The following is a 27,930-nucleotide window of genomic DNA, read 5'->3' on the forward strand; positions in this document are numbered from 1 at the left end:
CATAACTAACTTAGCGATAAGAGCTTGTGATGCGCTGCAATCCCTGTGTACATATTTGCCCGACTGATGTGCTGTTTACAGAGTTAGTGACGGAATGACTTGTAATTTTCACATGTCGGACGCTGCTGCTGTGCGTTTATCTGTTTCCTTGTAGGATGTATCCCCCGCTACTATCATTTTATGTAGGCCTTACACAGGCATAGTATAATTTCTGAACTGTGATCGGATGTGAACAGTGGACACTATATGTCTCCGCAAAGCTATATTGCGTTCGTATCATGCAAAGCAAATATTTTACCATTCGATAAGATAGTTCAGCATTGAGAAACTGTGAAGAAGGATGTATATGTCTGATAGGCCGGAAAGATATTCGATCTAACTACCCCGTTTTTAAGTGCAGAACGTTGTAGTCTTAGGAGTGTGTGTGTTTATGTTCTCTATATTACCAGTACCCTCCAGGTACAGATCGAAGAGTGTAGAACAATAATTTAGAGCTGATAGCTTCGTTGATTTAGGTAAAAATGTGTCCAACTCTATTCGTCTCGAACTCCTTCGCGTATAAAAATAAGTTTTTTCTTGTTCTTCTTAACTGTATGCTATCACATTACGGCACTTTGAAATCTGTTACTATAAATCGATAAGGAGTGCTAAGCTCCTCAACATGCACATCTCGAGAAATTTAGTGCACTAACGGTGCTGCAGGGTGGGTTGGTCAATGATTGTGTGAGGTTGGTCTTTCACCCTAAGACGGGGAGAGTACTCTGTGACTCCTATACGCTGAGAGATAGATCGTAAATTAAACACTGTGCTCGAGATGATAGAAACATGTGGAGTGCTGTCTCGTATACTTTGATGATTTATGTGTTCGAGAATTAATAGTTAATGGACATAATGCTCAGTCATCTATCAATGTTCGCAATGATATTCGCAACATGGAGAGGGCATGGTTTAGATGTGATACTGAAATTGGGGAAACATGCTGTCACATCATTGGCCGGTGCTGAACTTAGTGTAAAATTCTTCGCACTGTCAAGTCTGTTGCTTAATATTACAGTAAATCGACGGTGTCTTTTCCATCACATCCGCGCATTGGTTGCCACATAAAGATTGAGTGATATAGCTTGTTTGAGTCGGGGAAGAAGTTTTGTCGATGGGTGACAACTCCAATGGGTTGCTAGCAGCTCAACAGCGATCGCGTACATGAGCGCAAAATTACGAATAACTCGAAATGGAACGCCGAGCTATCATCTATTCCATCACTGTGACATATGAATTTAAATGTAGAGGTCATGAATCACTTTCGGACGGTAGTTTGGAAACTCTCCACAACGCTGCCAAACTCTTCTAGTTTCCTTATGCTGTAAGTGTGTTTTATTTAAAAGTCATTCAGTGTTATGCTATCTGCCATAAGAATATGATATACATCGTGTGATGTCTAGTTTTCTGTGAGAGGTCGTGGATCAGAGCATCTTAATGTCAGTTTAGAATCTGACACAGACCTCGAAGTCATGGCAGAAAACGAAATCTTTGGCAATGTACAAAAGCGTGTTAGAAAACAGTGTTAGAAACAGGAGCAGAGGGATCGTCTCATACGATAATTCTCTTAGGGTATAGGTGATGAAAGTTTAAAGTGGTATATGTGGTGTTTGTATATTTAATATGATCATCTCAACATAGGCAGCTGCGGTTTGATGTGTCGGACTTGTTGAACCGTTAGGAATGCTGGGGTGGCTGCCGCTGCGCTATTCTGGGGAAGTACTGTGAAATGTCTTCTTCGCATTGGAGGCTCACCGTAGCTAAGGTGGCTATATAATAACGAAGACAGCATGTTGGGGATCTGTAGTACTTGTATCTAGTTTGGGTACGCACCACACTGCGCGCATTTCCACCAAATGCTCAAAACACGGTCCAGTTGCAGTACCTCAACTCGAACTGTTTCTACGCGGGTTTCAGAATGTGTTGGATACGTCTTTCTCCGACCTAAATTGGAACTAGCACTCGTGGAAAGCTGTAGAAATGGGTGCGACTGGAGGATGTGTAGGGTGTGATTAAAAGGAGGTTGTAATTTTACTGTTGCAGACAGATTCGAGGAAGGTGACTCGTTTAGAGATATGAGAGTGCGTGAAATATGATTGACTTGTGTGTGTGAGCCTATGCAAGTATGTGTTTGAATGGACCTAATTTCTAACATATAGCGTAAGGCTAGAGATCTGAGAAGTTAGTGTATATTTTTCTTCTTAGGACCTCAATCAGCACGTCATCTACTTCTATTGTCTGTCATCGCCTATAACTCAGCGGATATATCGCGGAACGTCTGATATGGTCTCGAGACAGAATGCGTTGCAAAAACTAATGAATTATGCACTTACGTACGGTGTGATGGAGTTGCAAATAGCGCTTACATACGACGTTCCTTAGGCGAATGACTTTCAAAGTTCATTGAGTTAATCGCGGGGTTGCATCATTGGCTCTTAATACACACATTTCTACGATTACCGTCACGGTATTTGTCCGGAAAACACCACCTCATTCAGAGGTAATGTCGTACCTCGATTCGTAAAGCGGTTATAGGTTTTAACATCGATACTTGGGTGCACCTGCAGAACGATGACCGCTTGTGAGAGTAACAAGCAGTAGTTGTTGGGATCGGGATTCTTTAACATGTGCTCGATTACGTCTATGACACGGTGGTATGACTCGCAGGAAGAATGTAAGAGACATGCACGCACATTGTTGATTTTTGTCAGTATTATTTGGTGTCCTATGCATCCAGTTATTGAGGAGGTAATATTATAGTTAGTATTAGCACTGCGTGTGTGATATGTTCGCATTTGAGCATCAGGTTTATAAAGTATATCTGTTTGTGTAAAGGAAATGTCTATGTGCTGTTGTAGGGAGGGTATGGATTTGACTTGGAGTACTGTGATAGCGAACGGAAGAGTATGTCTAGTGGTAAGAAAGGTACAGGTATTTCCAATGCCACAGCAGTCAACAGAGTGTGTTTCCGATGCTTCGCTCATTGCCGAATACCGTTCAGTTGAGACCTAGATCGTTAGATTTAATTGTAAGTATAATGATAGAAGACATACGTGAGCGGTTTTCTAGAATTTGTTCGTGTATGCAAAGTCTGTATTGGTACTGATTCGCGTTCCCATGTTAATGGTAGCGATCTTCCGAATGCACAGGCCTGTATGACAGTTAACTTTACCATCTTCTAGGCGACCGAATAGCGAACTAAGTATGTGGTGGGCCGCTTTCGTGATCAAGTGTAACTTTGAGAAGATGGTGCGTTTGCGTTGGAGCGTTATTCCCTCCCATGTAAATTGTTCGGTCGACTGCTTCTGCACATTTGGTGCCTTTATTTAGTTGAGGGAATATCGGTCGTGGTGTGTTGGACACACGTTTGGCTGTTCTCTAGACGTGGGAAAGATCCTAGTTGGTTTATAAACAATATTGATCATCTGGAATCTGTTAGATCACCGACTTCGGTATTTCAGAGTGTAAATATCAGTTTACTTTACTTGTTTCTAGTTAGTCAATGGTTTACAGCACACTGCACCTTGCTAAAGTTTGGTGTTTGTGGAGAAATAATTTACAGTCTATATCTTGCGCATTATGAAGCGTTAGCGATCGGGAGGCTACTGCTGTGTGCTTGATATCGAGAAGTACGGCAAAAATTGTATAATATTATGGCGAAAATACGGGTGTTCTTGTAATCGACGAGTCTGGAGTTGTCTGTAGAAATGCGAGCAAGAAAACGGAAAGAGTAACACGTTTGTGCCAAGGGGAAACGAGCCTGTCTTTGAACATCAGTTCTGAGAGTGACTTGGGTTCGCTGATGTAAAGGGGATGATTTAGTATGGTGGGGGATATGAATTGCATGTTTACTAGATCGAGGTGGTACTCGGTGATATATTCCCTGGTTGGAGATCGGTTTGATGCTCCAATATTCTTGCTAGTATGCTAGTATTGTATGTGTTTGATGACTTGTAGACAAATTTCCCATGTTTAGTTGTCGGTGCAAAATGGTGATCAGTGTAAAATAGTTCATTACCACTGAGTGTAGCGTCTGTAGAAAGAAAGAACAGGTTGGGGGTGTACAGATTGAGGGAACTATCTGTGCAATTTAGCAATCTTTGCAAAATAACGACAGAAAGCCCCAGAAAGAAAGAGAAGGTGGATGATTCTTCGATACCGACGGCGTTAGTAATTCGACTGGTAAATTCGATAAGAGCCAATGAGAATGCTCGTTTGATTGTGGTGGGATATAGGAGCGGTGAGAACATTTGCATATGTTGATAGCAGGAAGGCTGTCACGTTATGTCCGGGAGGAAGACTGGATTCGGCGATATTTTGGTAAACAGGTTCTGTTAGGCTAAGAATTTCCGTGCATACAAGCTGAGGCATCAAGAAAGCAAGTGTTAACTATTTCTGGACACTATACAATTCCCGAGAGGTCGACTTGGCTCTTATTTTTTTATAAAGCCATGTGATGAAAGAATAACATTGAGAATGTTCTAGATGGCGATGTGTCGGTCAAGCTGCGGCTACCTATTCGCGTCTTACTCAACTGATATATAGGAGGCTGTTCGCGTTGGACACCGTCTCGAAGTCGCGCTCTTATCCGGAAACTTTCTAATTTTTTGTGTGTTAGCGCCGTAAACGTGGCCTTTGCCCGTTGTATTTCCCGGTGATTGGCGGCAACCGACGAGTCTGGTCGGAATAAGTCACGGAGGACCTGGAAAAAGAATTTCACTGTGCGGATGCGCCATTTCATCTTCAGCTCTTGACGGCCTTCCTGATCGCCCGTTTTGCACAATTTAACCACCAACCTAGCGCCAAGGCATATTGAGGAAGCTGTCTTTCATAGGTTACCCATGTCGTATCAAATACTGCATGCCATTCACCTTCGTTGAAGTGCGAGACGTTCGGCTTCCAGTATCTGCTCACACGGTACGTCCTCTGTCTTTGGAGACTGACTGTAAATATGTACGCTGAGTGGTTAGAAAACACGGTCGGCATAGCTCTGTCTATAAATTTTGTGAGCCGCGTGGGATTAGCCGAGCGCTCTAGGGCGCTGCAGTCGTGGACTATGCGGCTGGTCCCGGCGGAAGTTCGAGTCCTCCCTCGGGCACGGGTGTGTGTGTTTGTCCTTAGGGTAATTTAGGTTAAGTAGTGTGTAAGCTTAGGGACTGATGACCTTAGCAGTTAAGTCCCATAAGATTTCACACACATGTGTGTGAAATTTTGTGACTTAATGCTGGCGTCACGTAAATGTGGTCAAGTCGCCTGGCTGAGTGGGTCGTGGCATGTGTGAAACCTGTCTGATCGCCGTTAACGTGCTCCCAACTGTCACTCAAGTCTAGGTGCCTTATTATAGTTGCTAGGTACGGGCAACTGTTGAAATGCGGAAATGCGACGTCTGGACTTCGGGGACAGGAGCCATCTGTAGTCACCCCTGAAGATAATGAGGTCGTAATTGCCGGCGAATAAACGGGCTATATCTTCGAGAATTTCGTCGATCGCCAGAGCTTGAGGGTGCGTAGACGTTGACCGAGCGTGTATTCTGTTTGGTGAGGGTAATATCTCAGGCCGTTGCTAGGTATTCAACTTCTTTCACCATTATTCCTTCCTTGTAAGTATTGCTGTTCCAAGGTATTTTTAAGTTCCTGGATGAGTGAAAGCTGTACATCCAGTAATCTTCTGGAGACCTATGTTCGTCATCTCTTGCAGTAGACTACATCTAACTGGGCGGTTTACGGTATATCACGTAAAGTCTGAAGCTTCAGGTTGCCGCTTATACTGTTGATGTTGACCGTCCCTGTTTCGTATGCTTGTGCTGCAATCATTCTTTGAGGGGAGGGAAGGTGTCCCTGCCCTTGCCTGTGAGTTCTGTTTAAGTTTCCCCACATGGCTGGTCGTTGCCATATCCTTATGACCCTTGACTCCGTGCACTTCCCCTGCTCTGACACCTACAGTCATTTATTCATTCATGCCTTCACCCTATAGATCACATTTCACATCATCTGCCAGCTGTCAGATTTCCTGGGGCATCTTGACGCCATCCAGCCGTTGTGCCGCGCTGCATCATTGTCGTTTCTTGCGTCCCGTCCACATCTTTCTGTTGGATGGGTTCCTTTTCTCAGCCGTTTCAGAGATAGCTGCCGGTTGAAGTATCTGGCGTATTCCGTCTCGGTGGCCGTCCAATGGTCCTCCCAGGGTGCGGGTGATCCTCTGCACTCTTTCACGCATTTCTAACGCTTCTTAATCCACGTTTGGGGGAGCTATCCGTTGTTTTTGTATTTTCGTGATGAGTGCCGCGGTCTGCACACGGCATTATCTGAGTGCTTGCTCGGCTCCGTCGGCATCGAATCATCCACATCCTGTTGCCTCTCATTTGCAGCTGTCACCTCTCTCATTTGTTCTACTCCATTTTTGGTTGCTCGTTGAACTGTTGATTCAGGGGGTGATTCTGTCACCTCTGTCTGGCGTGTGTCCATTGGTGCGACATGTTCTCCAGTAGCCGTCATTCCTAGACCTTTCTCCGCAGCTTGTAATCGTTCTGTTCGCGTTTAACTGACTGCAGTATCATAAACCACTGGAAGTGTCAACATTTGCGCAGGGTCAACTGATTTCCCCACTGATGATTGGGCCACCCACCTCTGCACACATTCAGACTGTACACATCCTTCTTTGCTACAACCTAAACCCTTTGGAACTGTCCTCCATACATTACGAGCACTCTACATCTACAGACATTAATATGTGATGCGATATGATGATGGATATCAGCCTTAACCTGTCTGACACCGAAGGACAGGGCAGGTTTGGAAACTTGTTCATTTCTCCGCCATGTTGCTCAGTACTGTGCCGTACATGCTTAGAACTGAAACGAATTGCGATCGAGTCACTTCTAATGGAAGGTCAAAGAACCTTATGGTCCTGACCCCAAATCCCGCCATTTCTGCTAGTGCCTCCCTCACATTTCTATCACAGAGGTTGGACTTAAATCGTCTTCCCGTTACGGATACGACTTCACAGTTCTCTGCGTTTACCACCTTCACATAGACCATGCAGCTAACTATTGACAAGAGAATCTCAATCGTATCATGAAAGCTTGGTTTTACCACATCTCGCAAAAAAAATCTCTAATACGAGAGGCCTAGGTCGTGTGCACTCTTCGTCAGATTAATTTCAGAGTGTCCTTACGGAGCTGTGATACCGTCCTTATATTAATATTCTGTCTGAATTGTTCTAGCAACCGCTCTTCCCACCAAGTTTACTCACCACTCGCCATGGTGCTCGGTCGCGGCGGCGGGAACGTGATCAGCGTTATGTCCGCACAGCTCGTCTGCCACAAGCAAACTATGAACCACTTAGACCACCAGAGCACACTTCCGACGCTGACCCAGAATACCAAATGTCACGGTGTGTCTACATACTGTACTTGCATAATTGCTGTGATCCCTGCACAGGGAGAGACTTTCATGAACATTTTTGCGCCCTTGTCTAGTCATGAAATAATATTTGTAGTGTCTGTGTTATATGATGTACTATGCAATGTCTTTCCGACATGCACGCCTTGCCTAGACAAGGCCGCGAGAATAATAATGAAAGTCTCTCCTGTGTGGTAATCACAGCAGTTCTGTAAGTACAGGACGTAGACATACAGTGACATATGGAAGTTTTGGTTCGTTCTGGAGGAGTGCTCAGGCCGCGTAAGTTTTTAAGACGACCATTCGCAATAAGCGAAATTCAGGTTTGAGTCCTGGTGCAGTACAAATTCTCATTGTCACTAAGCCGTTGAGCAGCCGTCGTCTAATCGTATACGCAATTGTGAATACATTTAATTCATTTCATACGGCTGTCATCCGCCCCAGTGTCTGTTCCTTCAGACATGCAACCATATCTGAAGGACATCGCATAAAAAAGACGGTGCAAATCCTATTTAGTGCCTAGACAAGGCCACAACAATAATAATGGAAGTCTCTACCTGTGTGGGGATCACAGGAATTGTGAAATTACATGGCGTAGACACACAGTGACATATGGATTTTTTGGTTGGTCCTGGAGGAGTGGTCGGGTAGCGTGTCTGGTTAAGGCAAACGCTCGCGATAAACGGGAAATCTCGAGAATATAAAAAACCTCAATGTACCAGTTTCACCAAGGAAACCATGCTGAAATTCTTACTAAGCGTGATGGCACAGTGATTAAGGCAATGTACTGGACTTTTATTTGAGAGGGCTGGATTTATAATCGTGCCCAGTCTTCCTAAGATAGGTTATCCGTGGTTTCTCTAAATCACTGTAGGTGAATAGTGGGTTGATTCCTTGAATAGGTCACCGTTACTTCCTTATCCTACTCTTATTGAATTGAGCACATGTTTTACCTCGAACGATCAGCTAACTATTTGTAGTATCGTTCCCAGAACCGATCGCGGTCCTCTGGTTTGGAGCCGAGTAGAAGGCTTAAACCAAAGGCTCAGACGATTCTGCGTAGATCTGGGGTGCAAATTTCTCGACCTCCGCTATCGGGTGGAGAAATGCAGGGTCCCCCTGAATAGGTAAGGCGTGCACTACACGCCGGAAGCGGCTACAAGGGTAATGGAGTACGTGTGGAGTGCACATGTGGGTTTTTTAGGTTAGAGAATTCCCTCCCTAGGCCCGACAAGACGCCTCCTGAGACGCGGCAAGGTAGGAGTAGGCAAAATGCAACAGGGAATAACAATATTAATGTGCTAATAGTAAACTGCAGGAGCGTCTATAGAAAGGTCCCAGAACTGCTCTCATTAATTAACGGTCACAATGCCCATATAGTACTAGGGACAGAAAGTTGGCTGAAACCAGACGTAAACAGTAATGAAATCCTAAACTCAGATTGGAATGTATACCGCAGAGACAGGTTGGACAGTGGAGGGGGAGGCGTGTTTAAAGCGATAACAAGTGCAATAGTATCGAAGGAAATTGACGGAGATCCGAATTGTGAAATAATTTGGGTTAAAGCAGGCTCAGACATGGTAATTGGATGTCTCTATAGGCCCCCTGGCTCAGCAGCTGTTGTGGCTGAGCACCTGAAGGATAATTTGGAAAATATTTCGAGTAGATTTCCCCACCATGTTATAGTTCTGGGCGGAGATTTTAATTTGCCGGATATAGACTGGGAGACTCAAACGTTCATAACGGGTGGCAGGGACAAAGAATCCAGTGAAATTTTTTTAAGTGCTTTATCTGAAAACTACCTTGAGCAGTTAAACAGAGAACCGACTCGTGGCGAAAACATATTAGACCTTCTGGTGACAAACAGACCCGAACTATTTGAAACAGTTAACGCAGAACAGGCAATCAGCGGTCATAAAGCGGTTACTGCATCGATGATTTCAGCCGTAAATAGAAATATTAAAAAGGTAGGAAGATTTTTCTGTTTAGTAAAAGTGACAAAAAGCAGATTACAGAGCACCTGACGGCTCAACACAAAAGTTTTGTCTGAAGTACAGATAGTGTTGAGGATCAGTAGACAAAGTTCAAAACCATCGTACAATATGCGTTAGATGAGTATGTGCCAAGCAAGATCGTAAGAGATGGAAAAGAGCCACCGTGGTACAACAACCGAGTTAGAAAACTGGTGCGGAAGCAAAGGGAACTTCACAGCAAACATAAACATAGCTAAAGCCTTGCAGACAAACAAAAATTACGTGAAGCGAAATGTAGTGTGAGGAGGGCTATGCGAGAGGCGTTCAATGAATTCGAAAGTAAAGTTGTATGTACTGACTTGGCAGAAAATCCTAAGAAATTTTGGTCTTATGTCAAAGCGGTAGGTGGATCAAAACAAAATGTCCAGACACCCAGTGACCAAAATGGTACTGAAACAGAGGATGGCAGACTAAAGGCCGAAATACTAAATGTCTTTTTCCAAAGCTGTTTCACAGAGGAAGCCTGCACTGTAGTTCCTTCTCTAGATTGTCGCACAGATGACAAAATGGTAGATATCGAAATAGACGACAGAGGGATAGAGAAACAATTAAAATCGCTCAAAAGAGGAAAGGCCGCTGGACCCGATGGGATAACAGTTCGATTTTACACAAGTACGCGAAGGAACTTGCCCCCCTTCTTGCAGCGGTGTACCGTAGGTCTCTAGAAGAGCGTAGCGTTACAAAGGATTGTAAAAGGGCACAGGTCATCCCCGTTTCCAAGAAGGGACGTCGAACAGATGTGCAGAACTATAGACCTATATCTCTAACGTCGATCAGTTGTAGAATTTTGAAACACATCTTATGTTCGAGTATAATGACTTTCCTGTAGACTAGAAATCTACTCTGTAGGAATCAGCATGGGTTTCGAAAAAGATGATCGTGTGAAACCCAGCTCGCGCTATTCGTCCACGAGACTCAGAGGGCCATATACACGGGTTCACAGGTAGATGCCGTGTTTCTTGACTTCCGCAAGGCGTTCGATACAGTTCCCCACAGTCATTTAATGAACAAAGTAAGAGCATATCGACTATCAGACCAGTTGTGTGATTGGATTGAAGAGTTCCTAGATAACAGAACGCAGCATGTCATTCTCAATGGAGAGAAGTCTTCCGAAGTTACAGTGATTTCAGGTGTGCCGCTGGGGAGTGTCGAAGGACCGTTGCTATTCACAATATACATAAATGAACTTGTGGATGACATCGGAAATTCACTGAGGCTTATTGCGGATGATGCTGTGGTATATCAAGAGGTTGTAACAATGGAAAATTGTACTGAAATGCAGGAGGATCTGCAGCGAATTGACGCATGGTGCAGGGAATGGCAATTGAATCTCAGTGTAGACAAGTGTAATGTGCTGCGAATACATAGAAATATATATCCCTTATCATTTAGCTACAAAATAGCAGGTCAGCAACTGGAAGCAGTTAATTCCATAAATTATCTGGGAGTACGCCTTAGGAGTGATTTAAAATGGAATGATCATATAAAGTTGATCGTCAGTAAAGCAGATGCCAGACTGAGATTCATTGAAAGAATCCTGAGGAAATGCAATCCGAAAACAAAGGAAGTAGGTTACAGTACGCTTGTTCTCCCACTGCTTGAATACTGCTCAGCAGTGTGGGATCCGTACCAAATCGGGTTGATAGAAGAGATAGAGAAGATCCAACGGAGAGCAGCGCGCTTCGTTATAGGATCATTTAGTAATCGCGAAAGCGTTACGGAGATGATAGATAAACTCCAGTGGACGACTCTGCAGGAGAGACGTTCAGTAGCTCGGTACGGGCTTTTGTTAAAGTTTCGAGAACTTACCTTCACCGAAGAGTCAAGCAATATATTGCTCCCTTCTACGTATATCTCGCGAAGAGACTATGAGGATAAAATCAGAGAGATTAGAGCCCACACAGAAGCATTCCGACAATCCTTTTTTCCACGAACAATACGAGACTGGAATAGAAGGGAGAACCGATAGAGGTACTCAAGGTACCCTCCGCCACACACCGTCAGGTGGCTTGCGGAGTATGGATGTAGACATAGATGTAGACGTAGAGATCATGACGACGAGACAGCATTTGGTCCGACCAGCCCAATCTGATTTTTTCATCTGTTCTCAGTCAGATGAATGACCATTTTTTAGACTCTACTGCATGTTTTAGAATAGTTTGTTGTAAGTATAAAATCGACAAGATGGCTGAGACGGACGAGTGAGATAGGGTCTGCCTATGTCAAAAGTATGACAAGCATCGAACCTTTGTTGATCCTTTCTAAGAACCCTATAAACTGTGTATCAGTAAATGTCGAAATCTTGAGTGTAATCTGGAATTACCTGCTATCCAACTGTACCACTGCTTAGAACCTTCCCACATTAATTGGACTTAATTGTGCTTGAACTGGTGAATACAGTAAGAAATTGTGTGACGCTATACTGAGCAGTCAGTAAGGAGCCGAAACTTCGACATAATGGGTGGGAATAATCTTCCACCAGCAGATGCGTCATACAGCCTCAACAGAAACTCACTGGTTGTCAGGAATCGACCGTCTGCCACGTATTAATTTTCTGAATATTTCAGTTCTCAATTTAAAAAAGCAAGAAAATAGTAAATGAATCTGTGCCCAGTTTGCATTTGATAGCAAAAGGCTACTGGTATCCATACCTACTGTGAAACGGTAGTTAAAAGGAGTCTATATACCCTGTGTCTCTGTTGTAGAGGAACATTCGAAAACAGCGGTTAGCACTCCGGCTTTTGTTTTGGTGTGGCAGATTTAGATTTCTGTCATACTTTTTCGAAGGTTCTGTAACTGTCCTTGTGATAAAACTCTACTATGCCAGTGTTACAATTAACAGACACACATTTGCAGTTTTGCCTTTCCTGTGAGCCTGTAATGCATCTGCTATTTTTTTTTTTTAGAAAGTCCGTGGTTTAGCTTGTATACTGGAGAACGCGTTGGTGATTTTGGATATAATATACTAGATCTTTGTCAACAGTTTTCCTGAACTTTTGTGACAAATACTGCTCATATCAGGTGCTCAATCTACAGTAAATACTTGTTCATTTCATCGGCCATTTAAATTTATGTAGCTTGTCTAGTAGCCCTTTGAAATCTGATGACTTGCTATAACACTCAGAGTATGGTGAGCGGTTGCAGTCTCAGTGTAAAAATCGTATGTCAGACCTGATCATCGACAGATACCACTTACTTTGCTCTCTCACATGAACTCTTCTAGCTATAAAGTTATATTTAATCTACAGAGAATCCATAAAATAATGTCAAAGGACACACAATTTATAATTACTGCAGCGTAACTAGGGAGCATATGTAGTGGTGAACTGACAATATCTATGAAGTTTTCACTTATTTCAGCGGACGTGTCTGATTAACGATAAAAGGACTTACCCGCAATTTTTACCTCGCTTTGACCAAAAGAACTTCGCATGGGAAATATTTCTACTTCGACAATTTTCAGATTCTCTACAATAACTGCATTAAGTCCTTTTCTTACCCTGTACGGGAAGTTTCACTTTCTCATAGATGTTGAATACCAAACTGAGTAGCTTATTTCAGTAAAATACTGATTTTCTCCCTGCATCTGCTCATGTATTATCAGTTCTTCTTTTATTATCCATATTTACGCTTTTTTTCCAATTTTTCTCACGTGCTCACACAATTATGTCCCTTAGCTACTACAAAAACTGCATTTGTTCCTTTATGCAGTAGTGTTCCGTGACCTTCCCACCTGACTGTTACTCGTTGGATTTTAGCGCAACTTTACAGCATTATGTTACGCCTACCAAAATAATTTTGAAATATTATTCAGTGTTTACCTTGTCCATTTTATATTATACTAGCCTCTTACCTGCGGCTTCGCCCATGTACGTGTACGGTATATGTTTTTATGTGTATAGACTGATGCGACGAGTGAAGATTTGTACCAAGGCCGGGAATCGATGCAGCGTTTCCTGCTTCCTGAGCAGATGTGTTAGCCACTAGCCACCTTGGCACAGCGGTTCACACAACTGCACCGATTACTTTGGCACACCTCCCTCCTTGATCCAAACCACACCAAGGTAATCCGTGTAGTTGTGTGAACTGCTGTACACAGGTGGCTTAGTGGCCAACACACCTGCTTAGTAAGCAGGAGACCTGGGTTCAATTCGTGGCCTTGGTACAAATTTTCACCTGCCTCTTCAGAATGTATGCATAAAATCATATCTGTATGAGACCAGTAAAGTCTCTTAAGTTAGGTCGTTTCATTTGTGTAAGTACCTACATCTGGGTTTGAGGCTGGATCCCCCATTATGTTCACGGTTGAGGTGCTATTCTAGAACATGGAGAATCTTGATAATTCTGTTCGTGTGTAAGGGGGAATTTACGGTAGAAGGGGCGGCAGTGAGAATTTGGATCGAGGAGGGAGGCATGCCAAGGTAATGCGTGCAGCTGTGTGAGCAGCTGCGCCAAGGTGCTTAGTGGCTAACACACCTGCCTAGATTCCCCACCTTGGTACAAATTTTCACTCACTGCTTCAGTCTATAAATGTAAATTCATATGTGTATGAGACCAGTAAAGTCTCTGAAGTTGGGTATTTCATTTGTATGGCTTATGTATTGCTCACATCGCTTCCACTTCGTCTCTCTATTTCCTCCTACCCCTTTCTCTGTCCACCTCATCCTCCCCCTCCCACTATCCGTCCCCTAATCCCCTCTCTCTCTGCTCAGCCGTCCTTATCCACATGTATACGATCTGGAATGCATTCAGATAGTACGCACATAACACATCTATCATTCAGGGCAGCCTAGATCTAAGGAGTTACCAAGCCTTTGTCGCTTTCAGGCCCACCCTTATGGGTGCTAGGTGGTTTCTATCCTCATAGTGCTTCTTTACAGACAATAAGTAGAATGTGTACCAAATTTGGTTGCCGGCCGCGGTAGCCGAACGGTTCTATGCGCTTCAGTCCGGAACCACGCGACTGCTACGGTCGCAGGTTCGAATCCTGCCCCGGGCATGGACATGCGTGATGCCCTTAGGTTAGTTAGGTTTAAGTAGTTCTAAGTTCTACGGGACTGATGACCTCAGATGTTAAGTCCCATAGTACTCAGAGCCATTTGAACCATTTTGAACCAAATTTGGTTGAAATGGATACAGTGGTTTAGGAGGAGATTAGGAACACACACATAAATGTTTATTTGTGTTTATGATTCTTGAGAGCACACAACATCTCCACTGTAACTCGGGCTCTTCTGTCAAAAACATTTACGCATTTTTATACTGTTATTTTCGTGGGTTTCATTGGATCCAACTAGAGATACACCACCCCACTGATTCCACTTCGTGTGCGTTTGATGAACGATAGTGGATACAGATTCTCACCAAATCAGAACATGTCCATCAGAGCATTAGTCAGAATGTTCCTGACCTTGAAGCAGGATCTAAATAATTACCCAAAATTACTTACAAAGTTTGTGACTGTTCGCCAGGCAGCAGCTCCATATCACCTTGGTACAACTGAAACTATAGACCACAAAAGTACTCCCATCCAGCATCGATGTCTTCCTGCAACAAAACATTGCCCCTGATTAAAAGTTGCCGATCTCATGTTCCACATCAACCATTATTTTGAGCTATAGAAATAATAGTCTCCAGTATAAACTGTCTCCCACGAACTTCGTGACTTTAGGCAGTCTGATGACTTTCTAGACCAACGACTTAAAGCAAGAGAACTTTAGCACTTTGGAAGATTGGTCGACTTTTTGTTATAGTTCTGGTTTAGTTTTACGGAATGGAAATTTGTGGTAAGATCTTATGGGATCAAACTGCTGAGGTCATCGGTCCCTAAGCTTACACACTACTTAATCTAACATAAACTAACTTACACCAAGGACAACACACACACCCATGCCCGAGGGAGGACTCGAACCTCCGACGGGAGAATCCGCGCGAGCCGTGACAAGGCGCCCTAGCCCGCGAGGCTACCACACGCGGCTTTAAGGAATGATGTGGCCTCATGTTCACAAGTATTTTACTCAAAGTGACATTTGTAACGAAAACCTGCGCGCTTCTAAATGTGGTTGGTGTCCCATCTCTAATGGCCACACAGTCGATGGCAAGTTACCCCTAACAAACAAAATTAAGTTACGTTAATATAAAGAGCAGTTCAACCCGCTAAGAAGATACCAGTGATAAATTTCGGATATCATCTCAAAAATTGTCATATTTTTCAGTATCTAACTTTGTAAAATTGCATTTAATTTTATAAATAAAGTATTTTGCCCTTCCATTCGTTAATCCACTCCAACGGTTACCATCTGTGTAACATATTTGCCTGACGTTACCATTTTTCTGCTCATTAATTTTTTTTCTCACGCTTGTAGTCTTAAGTTGGTTCTTTGCGCCATTCAGGCAGACGAATGTATTCAGATTTTTCAGTTTTCTTAGACCGGCCTGAACAATTACTAGTTGCTGAAGTTATGTCAACGGAATGTTTTCCTTTGTCTCTGACTGAGCTCGTCATGCCTTCTTACACCTTTAGTCCTTCCTCAGTTTACAGAAAAATGTATACATTAACATTGTTGTAGTAATTCCATTGTAACCAGGCAAACAAGTAAAAGTTATAGATATACGTATATACGATATCAGCTGTTATTATTTCTAGCTGTATCACTGTTCTCTTTTCAGACGCATAATACTCCAGCGATATAAATAGTAACTTTCTTTTTCTTGCGTTGTTATTCAGCTTGTGGAGGACACCTCAGAGCTACAAAGAAGGTTAAACATCTCTATTCTCATGCGAAATATGGAGATCATAGTTACGAAAATGGAGCGGACTGTGACTGGGCGATAGAAGCACAACCTGGATTAATCATTCACCTAACTTTCCTCACATTTGAACTGGAAGATGAGCAAGACTGTGGCTATGACTCCGTAGAAGTATTCTCTGGATTAGATTCCAGTGGTCCATCCTACGGCCGGTTTTGTGGTAATTCGGTGAGTAAAAGGATTTTTCTATACAATGCTCTGTAATTACCTATATCTTATATACAAACTGTCATGATACCTATTTTTATGATAATGAAGTCAGACTACCACTGATTAAAGAGTACACAAAGCTCTAATGAGCCCATGATGATAAATCTTGATGTGAAGAAAATGATTCCATTAACACAAAATTGCAACACTCATAAGAAATTAAGTGGAAACTGCTGACATTGAGAGATTAAACGATTTTGTTATAATTACGAATTACACCAGATAGGTGAAAGAGCTGACGGAAAAAATCCACTTTTGGTGGTGCATTGTTGAGTACCAGCACCTATACGACTGGGAAGAGAGTTGAAGTCCAGCTACATTCTCTAAACTACAGCTGTTACAACTGTCTCTAAATATTCCGGACATCAACAGGGGCACTTTCCACACCCGAAAATATCTCACATACTGTATGTTTTGGAACAGAATGCAGAATGAGATCTATACGGACTGTAAATTTCAGGCAAGGAGATTCTGCTGTTGAGTACCTTGGAAAGAAATGAAAAAATAGCAGTCATTTGAGTGAACTGAGTTGTGTTCACAGAAGGAACCAGTCCGTATCAGGTCACGGTATCAGAACAAAATCAGAGATGGGCTCTAGAACTGAAACGAAATCCAAGTTGTGGTGAATTCATCAACAAGCGTAAGCCGAGAGGAACGAAACAAATAGCATGGTCATCTTACAGTAGAACTACGCTATTTAAGGGCGACGCTTGATAATGCTTTGTGAACTGACTGCCGGTCACATGGCGGCGGGCCATTCGCCGACAGGTCGTTCGGATAGTGGAGGCATCTTTAACTTGATCTCTAAATCAATACCTCACTGGACGGAGACAAATCCCTGTCTACTTTTAATCGTCACATGGGGCTAATACACTGATGTGACTAAAGCCATGGGATATCTCCTAATGTGTCGGACCTTCTCTTGCCTGGCGTAGTGCAGCAGCTGGAAGTTGCATGGATCCAACAAGTCGTAGGAAGTCCCATGCAGAAATATTGAGCCATACTGCCTCTATAGCCGTCCATAATTGTGAAAGCGTTGCCGGTGCAGAATTTTGTGCATGAACTGACCTCTGGATTATGTCCCATAAATCTTCGATTCGATTCATGCAGTGCAGTCTGGGTGGCCAAATCATGTTCTCCGATTGTCTAGAATGTTCTTCAAACCTACCTCAGTAGTTGTGGCCCGGTGACATTGCGCATTGTCATCCAAAAAATCCAACAGTGTTTGAGAACATGAAGTCCATGAATGGCTGCAAATGGTCTCCAAGTAGCCGAATAGAACAATTCCCAGTCAATGATCTTCTCAGTTGGACCAGAGGACCCAATCCATTCCATGTTAACACAGCCAACATAATTATGGAGCCACCGCCGTCTTGTAAAGTGCTTGTTGACAACTTTGGTCTTTGGCTTCGTGGGTTCTGCGCCACACTCGACCCCTACCATTAACTCTCACCAACTGAAATCGGGACTCATTTCAAGGCCACGGTTTTCCAGTCATCAAGGGTCCAACCGAAATAGTCATGAGCCCAGGAGAGGCGCTGCGGGTGATGCTGTGCTGTTAGCAAAGGCACTCAACGTCGATTGACTGCTGCCACAGCCCATTAACGTCACATTTTCACTGACGTAACGAATATGTTCGTTGTGAGGCCAACATTGATTTCTGTTAGCACTTACACGTCTCAAATGTTCAAATGTGTGTGAAATCTTATGGGACTTAATTGCTAAGGTCATCAGTCCCTAAACTTACACACTACTTAATCTAAATTACCCTAAGGACAAACACACACACCCATGCCCGAGGGAGGACTCGAACCTCCGCTGGGACCAGCCGCACAGTCCATGACTGCAGCGCCCTAGACCGCTCGGCTTTACAAGTCTACCCAAACGCCACTACTCTCGGTCGTTAAGTGAAGGCCGTCAGCCACTGAGTTGTCGCAGTGAGAGCTAATGCCTGGAATTTGTTAATCTCGGCGCACTCCTAACCCTGCGGATCTCAGAATACTGAATTCCTGAATGATTTCCCAAACAGAATGTCCCATGTGCGTAGCTTCAACAGCTACTCCGCATTCAGAGTCTGCTATCTCCCCTTCATGTGGCCATAATCACGCCTGAAATCCTTATAAGTGAATCATTTGAATATAAATGACAGCTCCGTCAGTGCACTGCTCTTTTATATGCAGTGTATACGATATTGCGACCATGTGGATATGCGCATATCGCCATCCCATGACTCTTGTCACCTCAGCGTGTTGACAGGGTTTGTATGAGGTAGGGGGAGAGCAGTGCTGGGGACGGTGCTAATGGAACCTGTCACATGACAACATTCGGCCTCTTGCTAAGGATGGCATAAGTGGTCTGGGTGAAAGAGGGGCACAACTTCCATGAACTGCCTTTCTTCATTGGAGTCCTTCATGACCCACTGCAGCTTGCAGCAACGAAGAACATCGCAGAAACTTTGGGGCATAAGTATGGGTAGGTGCCGCACGTAGTGACCGCTCGGTTTGAGGCGTCATGTCACGGATTGCGCGGCCCCTCCCGCCGGAGGTTCGTGTCCTCTCTCGGGCATGGGTGTGTGTGTTGTCCTTAGTGTAAGTTAATTTAAGTTAGTTTAAGTAGTGTGTAGAGAGGATATAAATGTAGACTGGCAATGGCAAGGAAAGCGTTTCTGAAGAAGAGGGATTGGTTAACATCGAGTATAGATTGAACTGTCAGGAAGTCGCTTCTGAAAGTATTTGTATAGGATGTAGCCATGTATGGAAGTGAAACATGGACGATAAATAGTTTGGACAAGAAGAGAATAGAAGCTTTCGAAGTGTGGTGCTACAGAAGAATGCTGAAGATTAGATGGGTAGATCACGTAACTAATGAGGAGGTATTGAATAGAATAGGGGAGAAGAGAAGTTTGTGGCACAACTTGACAAGAAGAAGAGACCGGTTGGTAGGGCATGTTCTGAGGCATCAAGGGATCACAAATTTAGCATTGGAGGGCAGCGTGGAGGGTAAAAATCGTAGAAGGAGACCAAGAGATGAATACACTAAGCAGATTCAGAAGGATGTAGGTTGCAGTAAGTACTGGGAGATGAAGAAGCTTGCACAGGATAGAGTAGCATGGAGAGCTGCATCAAACCAATCCCAGGACTGAAGACCACAACAACAACAACAAGTACTGTGTAAATCTAGGGACCAATGACCTCAGCAGTTTGGTCCCTTAGAAATTCACACACATTTGAACATGGGTAGGTGTGTCAGAATACGTCTAGTGACAAGGTGAGGGGCAGGTCTATGATTGTGGTTATTATGGTCCCATGTTATGTAACGAGTGGTTATTACGGCCCCAAGTTATGTAACGTGGGGGCACTGTTTGTGATGGTAGCAGCAGCCGTGGAAGGTTTCTGTGGCAAAGAGATGATCAGTATCGGCTGTGACGTGAAAAAGTTGACATTCCTGTGGCCAACTCCCCATGTCTAACAGAAAGTGTTAGCACAGATGTGAAAATCCCTCTGTTATCATGGTTATGTGCCAAACTCAGTGATTGCTTTGTCAATTTCAATAAGTAGAATATTGTGCAACGTCTACAGCAGCACAGAAGTTTTGAACTGATATGTGGTGAGGTGGCTAGTCAGTGCTTCCTCAGATGACGCTGACGTCATGATCCCTGTCTTTTAGGTCTTGACTACCAGTCTACCTCTTACTTAGATACAAGGCGGATGGGAGTGGTGGCCAGGAGCGGCTGTTATGTTGACAAAAATCTTTGAACACAGAGGGGATGAACTGAGGACTGTTGTCTCAGGTAACAATGGGGTGTGCTCTTTCAGTAGTGAATACGGTGGACAAGACGCGGATTTCTGTGTTTGTATAGGTCTTTGACATATATACTAAGTAGGGAAGATTGAGAGAGTATCCATTGCCAACAGCCACATTGGTCTCTCCTCCTCCAGAGGAGTTTCAACTGAGGCTATGGAGAGAAATGCTTTGCATGGCCTGACTGGTTTTGGACCATATGCTCTCTGGTGGAACTTCTCCAATATTTTCAGTCGGATCATCGCGGTTTTGGAGGGACCATCCCAGTATCCTCTTAAAGTGATTTGTGGAAATCACAAGGAAGCTAAATCAAAATTACTCGTCAGCGATTTGAAACCTGGTTCTCTCGAATAAGAGTCTAACATCTTAAGCTGCAGCGATACATCGTCAGGTAATAAGGCTGGAAGCTCTGAAAGAGTTGAAAGCGTAGTGTCTGATTGCAGCTGATGTTAAGGAGGAAAGTGGGATAAGTTGAACTTACAGGTATATGAGATATACAGGACTGAAAGGAAAATGATAGAAACAGAACATTGAAGTTGTAAAAAGAGTACTCTAATGAGTTTAAGAGAAATTTATATGGTTGGAACAATGGACTTGTCTTAGCAACAGCCTAAATTGGAGTGAACATCAGCTAAAGGCGAAGCTTGCTTAGTTGTGTGAGTAAGCATCTTTCACGTTTAAATGAAGCGTCAGAATGGATGGATGATTCCCAAGTGTGGAACAGTGAAGCAACTGATGTTTAGCCATTCGGGGGAAGTGAAGGAACTACATGAAATGTATTCGCAGGTGCGAATATGAACAACCATCACCAGTGTATTGGTATGACGACAATGAAAATTTGTGCCAGACCAGGACTCGATCCCGGATCTCCCGCCTGTCGCGAGACAGACTATCCGAGCACACTTCACGACTATATCCAAATTTCGATCTGTCGCCGACCGTGTGCCTACATGCGTGTGTCCATCCATGTCCGAAGGAACACTTATTGTTCTTCTGCACAACACAAGCACTGCAATATCGTAAACGAAGGAACTGTTCGGACGAAAGGAAGAGTCCCATCTGTACTTGACGTATAGCGTACAGTTTAAATCTTATTTTATCACTGAAGTGATAGTAACTTCGGATTTTACGAGGCCAGAACATTCATGGTGGTAGTATTCGTTACAGAGTAGCAGGTTTTACATGGGCGGGAGGTTTATAGCCTTCGGTAATGTGTTCAGTATACGTTATGAACTAAGGACAGCGAAAAGTTTGTTGTGCGGCTTCTCTAATTTGTGTCTACAATTGACACACACATCATAGTTATTAACGAGGTGGACTTATAAAAATATGAAGAACTCAACGGGAAAATTAATGCTCACTTGACCAATAAATACAAAAAACATGGTAAACATTTTAAAAACGTCGGGTACCAGCTAAACTATTTAAAGAATTAGCTACCGAAACAAATAATCTGCCTAGAAATGCAGAATATGTAAATAAGGAGAGCAGATGGGATCTAATAGAGAGCATCATGACAGATACAGGGATTAGTGAACACAAAGTCATTGTAGCGAGGCTCAAAACCATATCAACCAAAACCACTATAAATAAAAGCAAAATATATCGATTTAAAACAGCAGATAAAAATTCGCTTGGTGCCTTCCTGAGAGAGAGTGTCCATTCCTTCCAAGCTAATTATGTAAGTGTAGACCAGATATGGCTCAAAGTCAAAGATACAGCATCGACAGCATAAGTTAATAAGAGACGGGACTGATCCACAATGGTACACAAAACACGTCAGGACACTGAGAAATCAGAGCTCGAACGAAAAGATATAGGTGTTCCTTTTTCCCACGCGCCATTCGAGAGTGGAATGGTAGTGAAGTAGTATGAAAATGATTCGATGAACCCTCTGCCAGGCACATAAGTGTGATTTGCAGAGTAACCGTATAGATGTAGAGCAACAATTTACTGGTCGCTAAATGGCTCTGAGCACTATGCGACTTAACTTCTGAGGTCATCAGTCGCCTAGAACTTAGAACTAATTAAACCTAACTAACCTAAGGACATCACACACATCCATACCCGAGGCAGGATTCGAACCTGCGACCGTAGTGGTCGCTCGGTTCCAGACTGTAGCGCCTAGAACCGCACGGCCACTGCGGCCGGCTACTGGTCGCTAAACCAACTACTCTGTACTGTCAACTATTCTCCATGTATTCGAACGGAATGAATCACTCTAACATTGATGCGCTGAACCAGTTTTGGTGAGAAGATCTATCAGTTTGTGACGCAGTTACTGTACCATTAACAGAGCCATAGTTTCTAACAAATGGTTCAAACGGCCCTCAGCACTACGGGATTTAACATCTGAGGTCATCAGTCCCCTAGAACTTAGAACTACTGAAACCTAACTAACCTAAGGATACCACACACATCCGTATCCGAGGCAGGATTCGAACCTGCGACCGTAGCGGTCGCGCTGTTCCAGACTGAAACGCCTAGAACCACTCGGTCACACCAGCCGTCTAGTTTCTAACAGCTGCGATATTAATACTTAAGAGTCTGGATCACGAGAGAGTGGTTGGATTACCACTCATTGAAATGTCGGATACCTTACGCAATATCGACTAAATGTTAGTTTTGCCTCATGTGAAAATAATGCACGTTTCAATTCATAAATTTTATTATGTGATATTGCTGTCGTTTGCATAAAACTCATCACTGTCGGAAGTAATTACACTACTGGCCATTAAAATTGCTACACCACGAAGAAAACGTTCTACAGACGCGAAATTTAACCGACAGGAAGAAGATGCTGTGATATGCAAATGATTACCTTTTCAGAGCATTCACACAAGGTTGGCGCCGGTGGCGACACCTACAACGTGCTGACATGAGGAAAGTTTCCAACCGATTTCTCATACACAAACAGCAGTTGACCGGCGTTGCCTGGTGAAACGTTGTTGTGATGCCTCGTGTAAGGAGGAGAAATACGTCCCTTCACGTTTCCGACTTTGATAAAGGTCAGATTTTACCCTATGGCGATTGCGGTTTATCGTATCGCGACACTGCTGCTCGCGTTCGTCGAGATCCAATGACTGTTAGCAGAATATGGAATCGGTGGGTTCAGGAGGGTAATACGGAACGCCGTGCTGGATCCCAACGGCCTCGTATCACAAACAGTCGAGATGACAGGCATCTTATCCTCATGGCTGTAACGGATCGTGCAGCCACGGCTCGATCCCTGAGTCAACAGATGGGGACGTTTGCAAGACAACAACCATCTGCACGAACAGTTCGACGACGTTTGCAACAGCACGAACTGTCAGCTCGGAGACCATGGCTGCGGTTACCCTTGACGCTGCATCACAGAAAAGAACGCCTGCGATGGTGTACTCAGTGACGAACCTGGGTGCACGAATGGGAAAACGTGATTTTTTCGGATGAATCCAGGTTCTGTTTACAGCATCATGATGGTCGCATCCGTGTTTGGCGACATCGCTTTGAACGCACATTGGAAGCGTGTATTCGTCATCGCCGTACTGGCGTTATCACCCGGCGTGATGGTATGGGGTGCCATTGATTACACGTCTCGGTCACCTCTTGTTCGCACTGACGGCACTCTGAACAGTGGACGTTACATTTCAGATGTGTTACGACCCGTGGCTCTACCCATCATTCGCTGCCTGCGAAACCCTACATTTCAGCAGGATAATGCACGGCCGCATGTTGCAGGGCCTGTACGGGCCTTTCTGGATACAGGAAATGTTCGACTGCTGCCCTGGTCAGCACATTCTCCAGACCTCTCACCAACTGAAAACGTCTGGTCAATGGTGCCCGAGCAACTAGCTCGTCACAACACGCCAGTCACTACTCTTAATGAACTGTGGTTCGTATATGTTAGTTCACATTAGTACTCTTTAGTACATGTTAGTGTGCGTTAGTACACGTTAGTGCACATTAGTACAGTTAGTACACGTTTGTACACGTTTGCCTGCCAATATGGTTTGATAAGAGGACGTGGCGGTCGGTTGAGGATCGTCGTGGAGTCTTTAACTATTTCCTTCCAAGTTCAGTTGGGCGTGGCACTCGCGAAAACCTGACAAAATTGTAATTTCCCACCTGGGAGTGGGTGTGACACTTTTTCAATTTCCCGCCACCACCATCTTGGATCTGGTGTGGGAACCGTATCAGTACGTCTGTGACGTCACGGTGACTCCCAGTATGGAAACAGCCTCAAAATGCCCATTACAACTTCCAGATGACAGCAAAGTGGCATTGCAGCACTTCAGGACTTCATGGATTGACAGTGGCATATCTCTTTGTCTGAGTTAAGATTTATCATACTTTTAGATAATAACGAGGCTAGAGTGATACAAACGTCAGAATTTTTTGTTGTGTCTCAACTCTTTCCTATCCAAGAGGAAGGGTGTTTCTATGCAACTTAATGAACTGACTCGACTAATTTTAAGTGATCAGCCATTGTAAGACAACCATTAGCACACTTGTCGATTTTCCTTATGTATATAGATTCTGCATTTTATTATCACTTTAAATATACAATAGTTTCCATGACATAGGTCTGCTTTAGAATGAACATGTGATGTTTAAACCATTGTGAGGAGTTAAATAGCATATTACTTCATTATTGTAAGTAAAAACGCTGAAGACCAACTCATTAAGGTCTGAGAAATAATAACTCTGTGACAGAGACTACAAATGTCATCTCATAAACTGAATTAATTCCAAATATCTCGTATACCATTACACTTGTTAAGGCTAACGTGCACATTAAGGGAAAATGCATCCTTGTGGAGATCTCATTCAGAATTCATGTACTCCATTTTTCTTATTCTTTATCACTAGGCGAGCACAGAGCTCGAAGTGAGTGTACAGTTGCGATAGCACAAATATATAACTCGTCATGTTTCTTTAATGTAACATATTTGTGAGGAAAATATTTACAGTGGAGACAACACCAGCTTCAGGAACTCCCTCCCTACTCTCTCTCAGTCAAAGTCTGTGTTTCATCAGTTATCAATAAAATCAGTGCTCCTATTTTAATTTTTAGATATTGGCGAAATAATGTCACATAATCGCTTACTTATTTATCAACAACTTTGTTTTAATTACGTTATTCACAACATTAACTATTTTCTTGATGTTTTCTGCATTTAAAAAGTTAAAATCATATTATATTTATATGAAATGAACATTTTCTAAATGTTCCATCCGTAATACAAACATTTTCAACTCATTTGTTTGATTTGTTTTTCAGAACCCAACTGATATAGTTTCCATGACGGAAAGTTTATTAGTCAGATTTCGATCAGATGATAGCATAGTAAGTAAAGGATTCTCTGCTTCCTATTCAGCTATTGAAAATAATGACTCAGGTGGCCATACCTTATAAACTTTGAATGCTGCACAACAGAAGTTGATGTTGGCGCTGAATTATTATACATTTCATGAAGCAAAGTGATCAGAAGAATTTTACTTCTTTCCAGAGAGTATTGGTACCAATGTGAGAAACCTTATGGCAGTTATAGTTGATAATAATACAGAGTGATTCTCATTGACAAACGATTTCAGTATGGGAGGAAAACATGTATTTTGATGAGAAGATTTCTAGGGATTGTTCAAGACTCAAATAAAAGAACATATTAAATAACTAAGAATAGTTAACCAGTGTTATCAAAATGTGAAACTTTTGTTGATAATAATTAGAAGGGCTTCCATAATGTCCTCCTCCTTGTCCAGCCAGTCACAGTAAGAAGCCTAAATATGGAGGTGGATCAATATGAACTCAGTAATTTTTTTTCTGGCCATGTCAGAACATGAATCACGTGTTTATCAAAACTTTTATAATGTGATGGAATGTCAATGGTATTCAGCTTCAGACTTACAACATTTAATACATAGAACATATCCATGCCATCACTCCTCGCAGTATTTGATATTTTTTCTGTGCCATATTATTTTATATGTTGATTATATACTTTTAGAATCGTTAACATTTACTTTCAGAGGTCATGCTATAGCCTACAACTATGTTAGTTTCTCTGTAGTTATATTCGTTAATCAGTGCTAATAACATGAATTCAACTATTCTCAAGGCATTGTATATTGATTTATTCCATTTACTTGTCAACTGCAGATTTTATTGTCATAAAATGTGATGCTGTTATTCAAGAAATGATGTTCCATGCTACAAAACAAATTTATGTAATAACTTAAAAACTAAAGAACTGCCAGCTAAAGTAAAATATTTCGATTTCTTTTATCATGAAGCAAAGTCTTAGTCACTGAGTTAGCAAGAATTATTTTACACCCCTAGATGGACATGTGTGGCCAATTTCGTAATATTGACAGATGCAGTGTTCACAAATTGATGTAAATATATTTATGCCATGGAAATATTCCATATCATCATTAACAGTCTCATTAAAAATTGTCTTTAGTTAGCTTTTCGATAATGCTATTTCATAGAGTAATATGTTATTTATTTCTTTTTTAATAATTTTATTAATTACTAAGGTAATAAGTATTAAAATAATCTTTTTGTATTATGTTTTTCATTTTCTGTGGATTACAAAACAGGTGTGACTGGACAGCAGATATATGAACAATTGTGACAAAATATGGTGTCTTCTCTTACCTTGTTTATCTTTGAGCTGATGTGGCATTATTTCATCATTAAATGATGATAAAAAGGTGAAGTTTCAAAGAATCGGTTTTACTTGATAGGCAGGTTATAAACTCTGTGGAATTACTTAATATTTGCGCTCTAAATACACAACATAATCTGCTGACCATCTCACAGAATAAATATAAGAACACACATTTCTTTCTCTGTCAGAATATTTCCTGTTTGACTAATTTCATTTATCCTTTGTCCAAAATAGACTATTAAAATTTTCTAACAAATCTACTGATTATCCAGAAGTTGAAATAAAATTACTTGAAACCAAAATAACTGTTATTCATTTCAAACCAACCGTTTAGTAACTGAACTGAATGCCACAGCAGGAATAAATATTGTATGTGACTCTGTGTTAACTATATACTATACTGTATAGTTATTTCAGTATCACATCTAGTCATACAGAAAAAACTACTGAACTGTATTTGTCATACAAGTTTAGGAGAAAGGGTTACACTGTTACTATAATTATTTATGTATCAGCAGTGTGATGAATATATTTGCTGCTGATCTAGTTGCTGCAGATGGTAATGGAGGAGTTGTTGCATTAGAAGAACACAGTTTAAAGGAAAAGTTTTTTTAATTTTTGTAGTTACAGATATCTCTACATATGTTGAAAAGTGTTACTTTCTTAAATAAATAATGTTTTTATCATAACTCAAACTTTTACTGGAGGGTTCAGAGTCTAATCGTAGATGTATGTGATCATTCCACACATCGGTAAAGAACTATGACAGGTTATAATGGGGACCACCGTGACAGACTTAATAATGTAGCTGAAGAGAATTTAGGAGATTCAGCTTTGCACAATCTGAAATAATGTCACAGAACAAGTGAGATGCATATAGTTTGAGTGAAGAGTTTTATAATTTGACGTTTTTTCTGCACTCAACTCAGATTATCAAACAACAAGAATTTTTCTTAGTAACACAAGCACAAAGACCGTTTGTCT

The 27,930-nt window shown here is 42.3% G+C and overlaps 1 protein-coding gene across 1 annotated transcript in view; it reads left to right on the forward strand.

Annotated features, from left to right (window-relative positions):
• The window catches only part of LOC124721889 (tolloid-like protein 1), a 577,505-nt gene extending 550,286 nt beyond the window's left edge, over positions 1-27,219 (forward strand). The window contains exons 17-18 of the mRNA XM_047247042.1: positions 16,197-16,447; positions 25,554-27,219. Coding sequence (XP_047102998.1) covers positions 16,197-16,447; positions 25,554-25,688 — 386 coding nt within the window. The 3' untranslated portion in view covers positions 25,689-27,219. The remainder of the gene's footprint in view (positions 1-16,196; positions 16,448-25,553) is intronic.
• The last annotated feature ends 711 nt before the right edge of the window (positions 27,220-27,930 follow it).

The sequence above is a fragment of the Schistocerca piceifrons genome, chromosome X, assembly GCF_021461385.2.
Source record: "Schistocerca piceifrons isolate TAMUIC-IGC-003096 chromosome X, iqSchPice1.1, whole genome shotgun sequence".
In the NCBI taxonomy this organism is placed as follows: Eukaryota; Metazoa; Arthropoda; class Insecta; order Orthoptera; family Acrididae; genus Schistocerca; species Schistocerca piceifrons.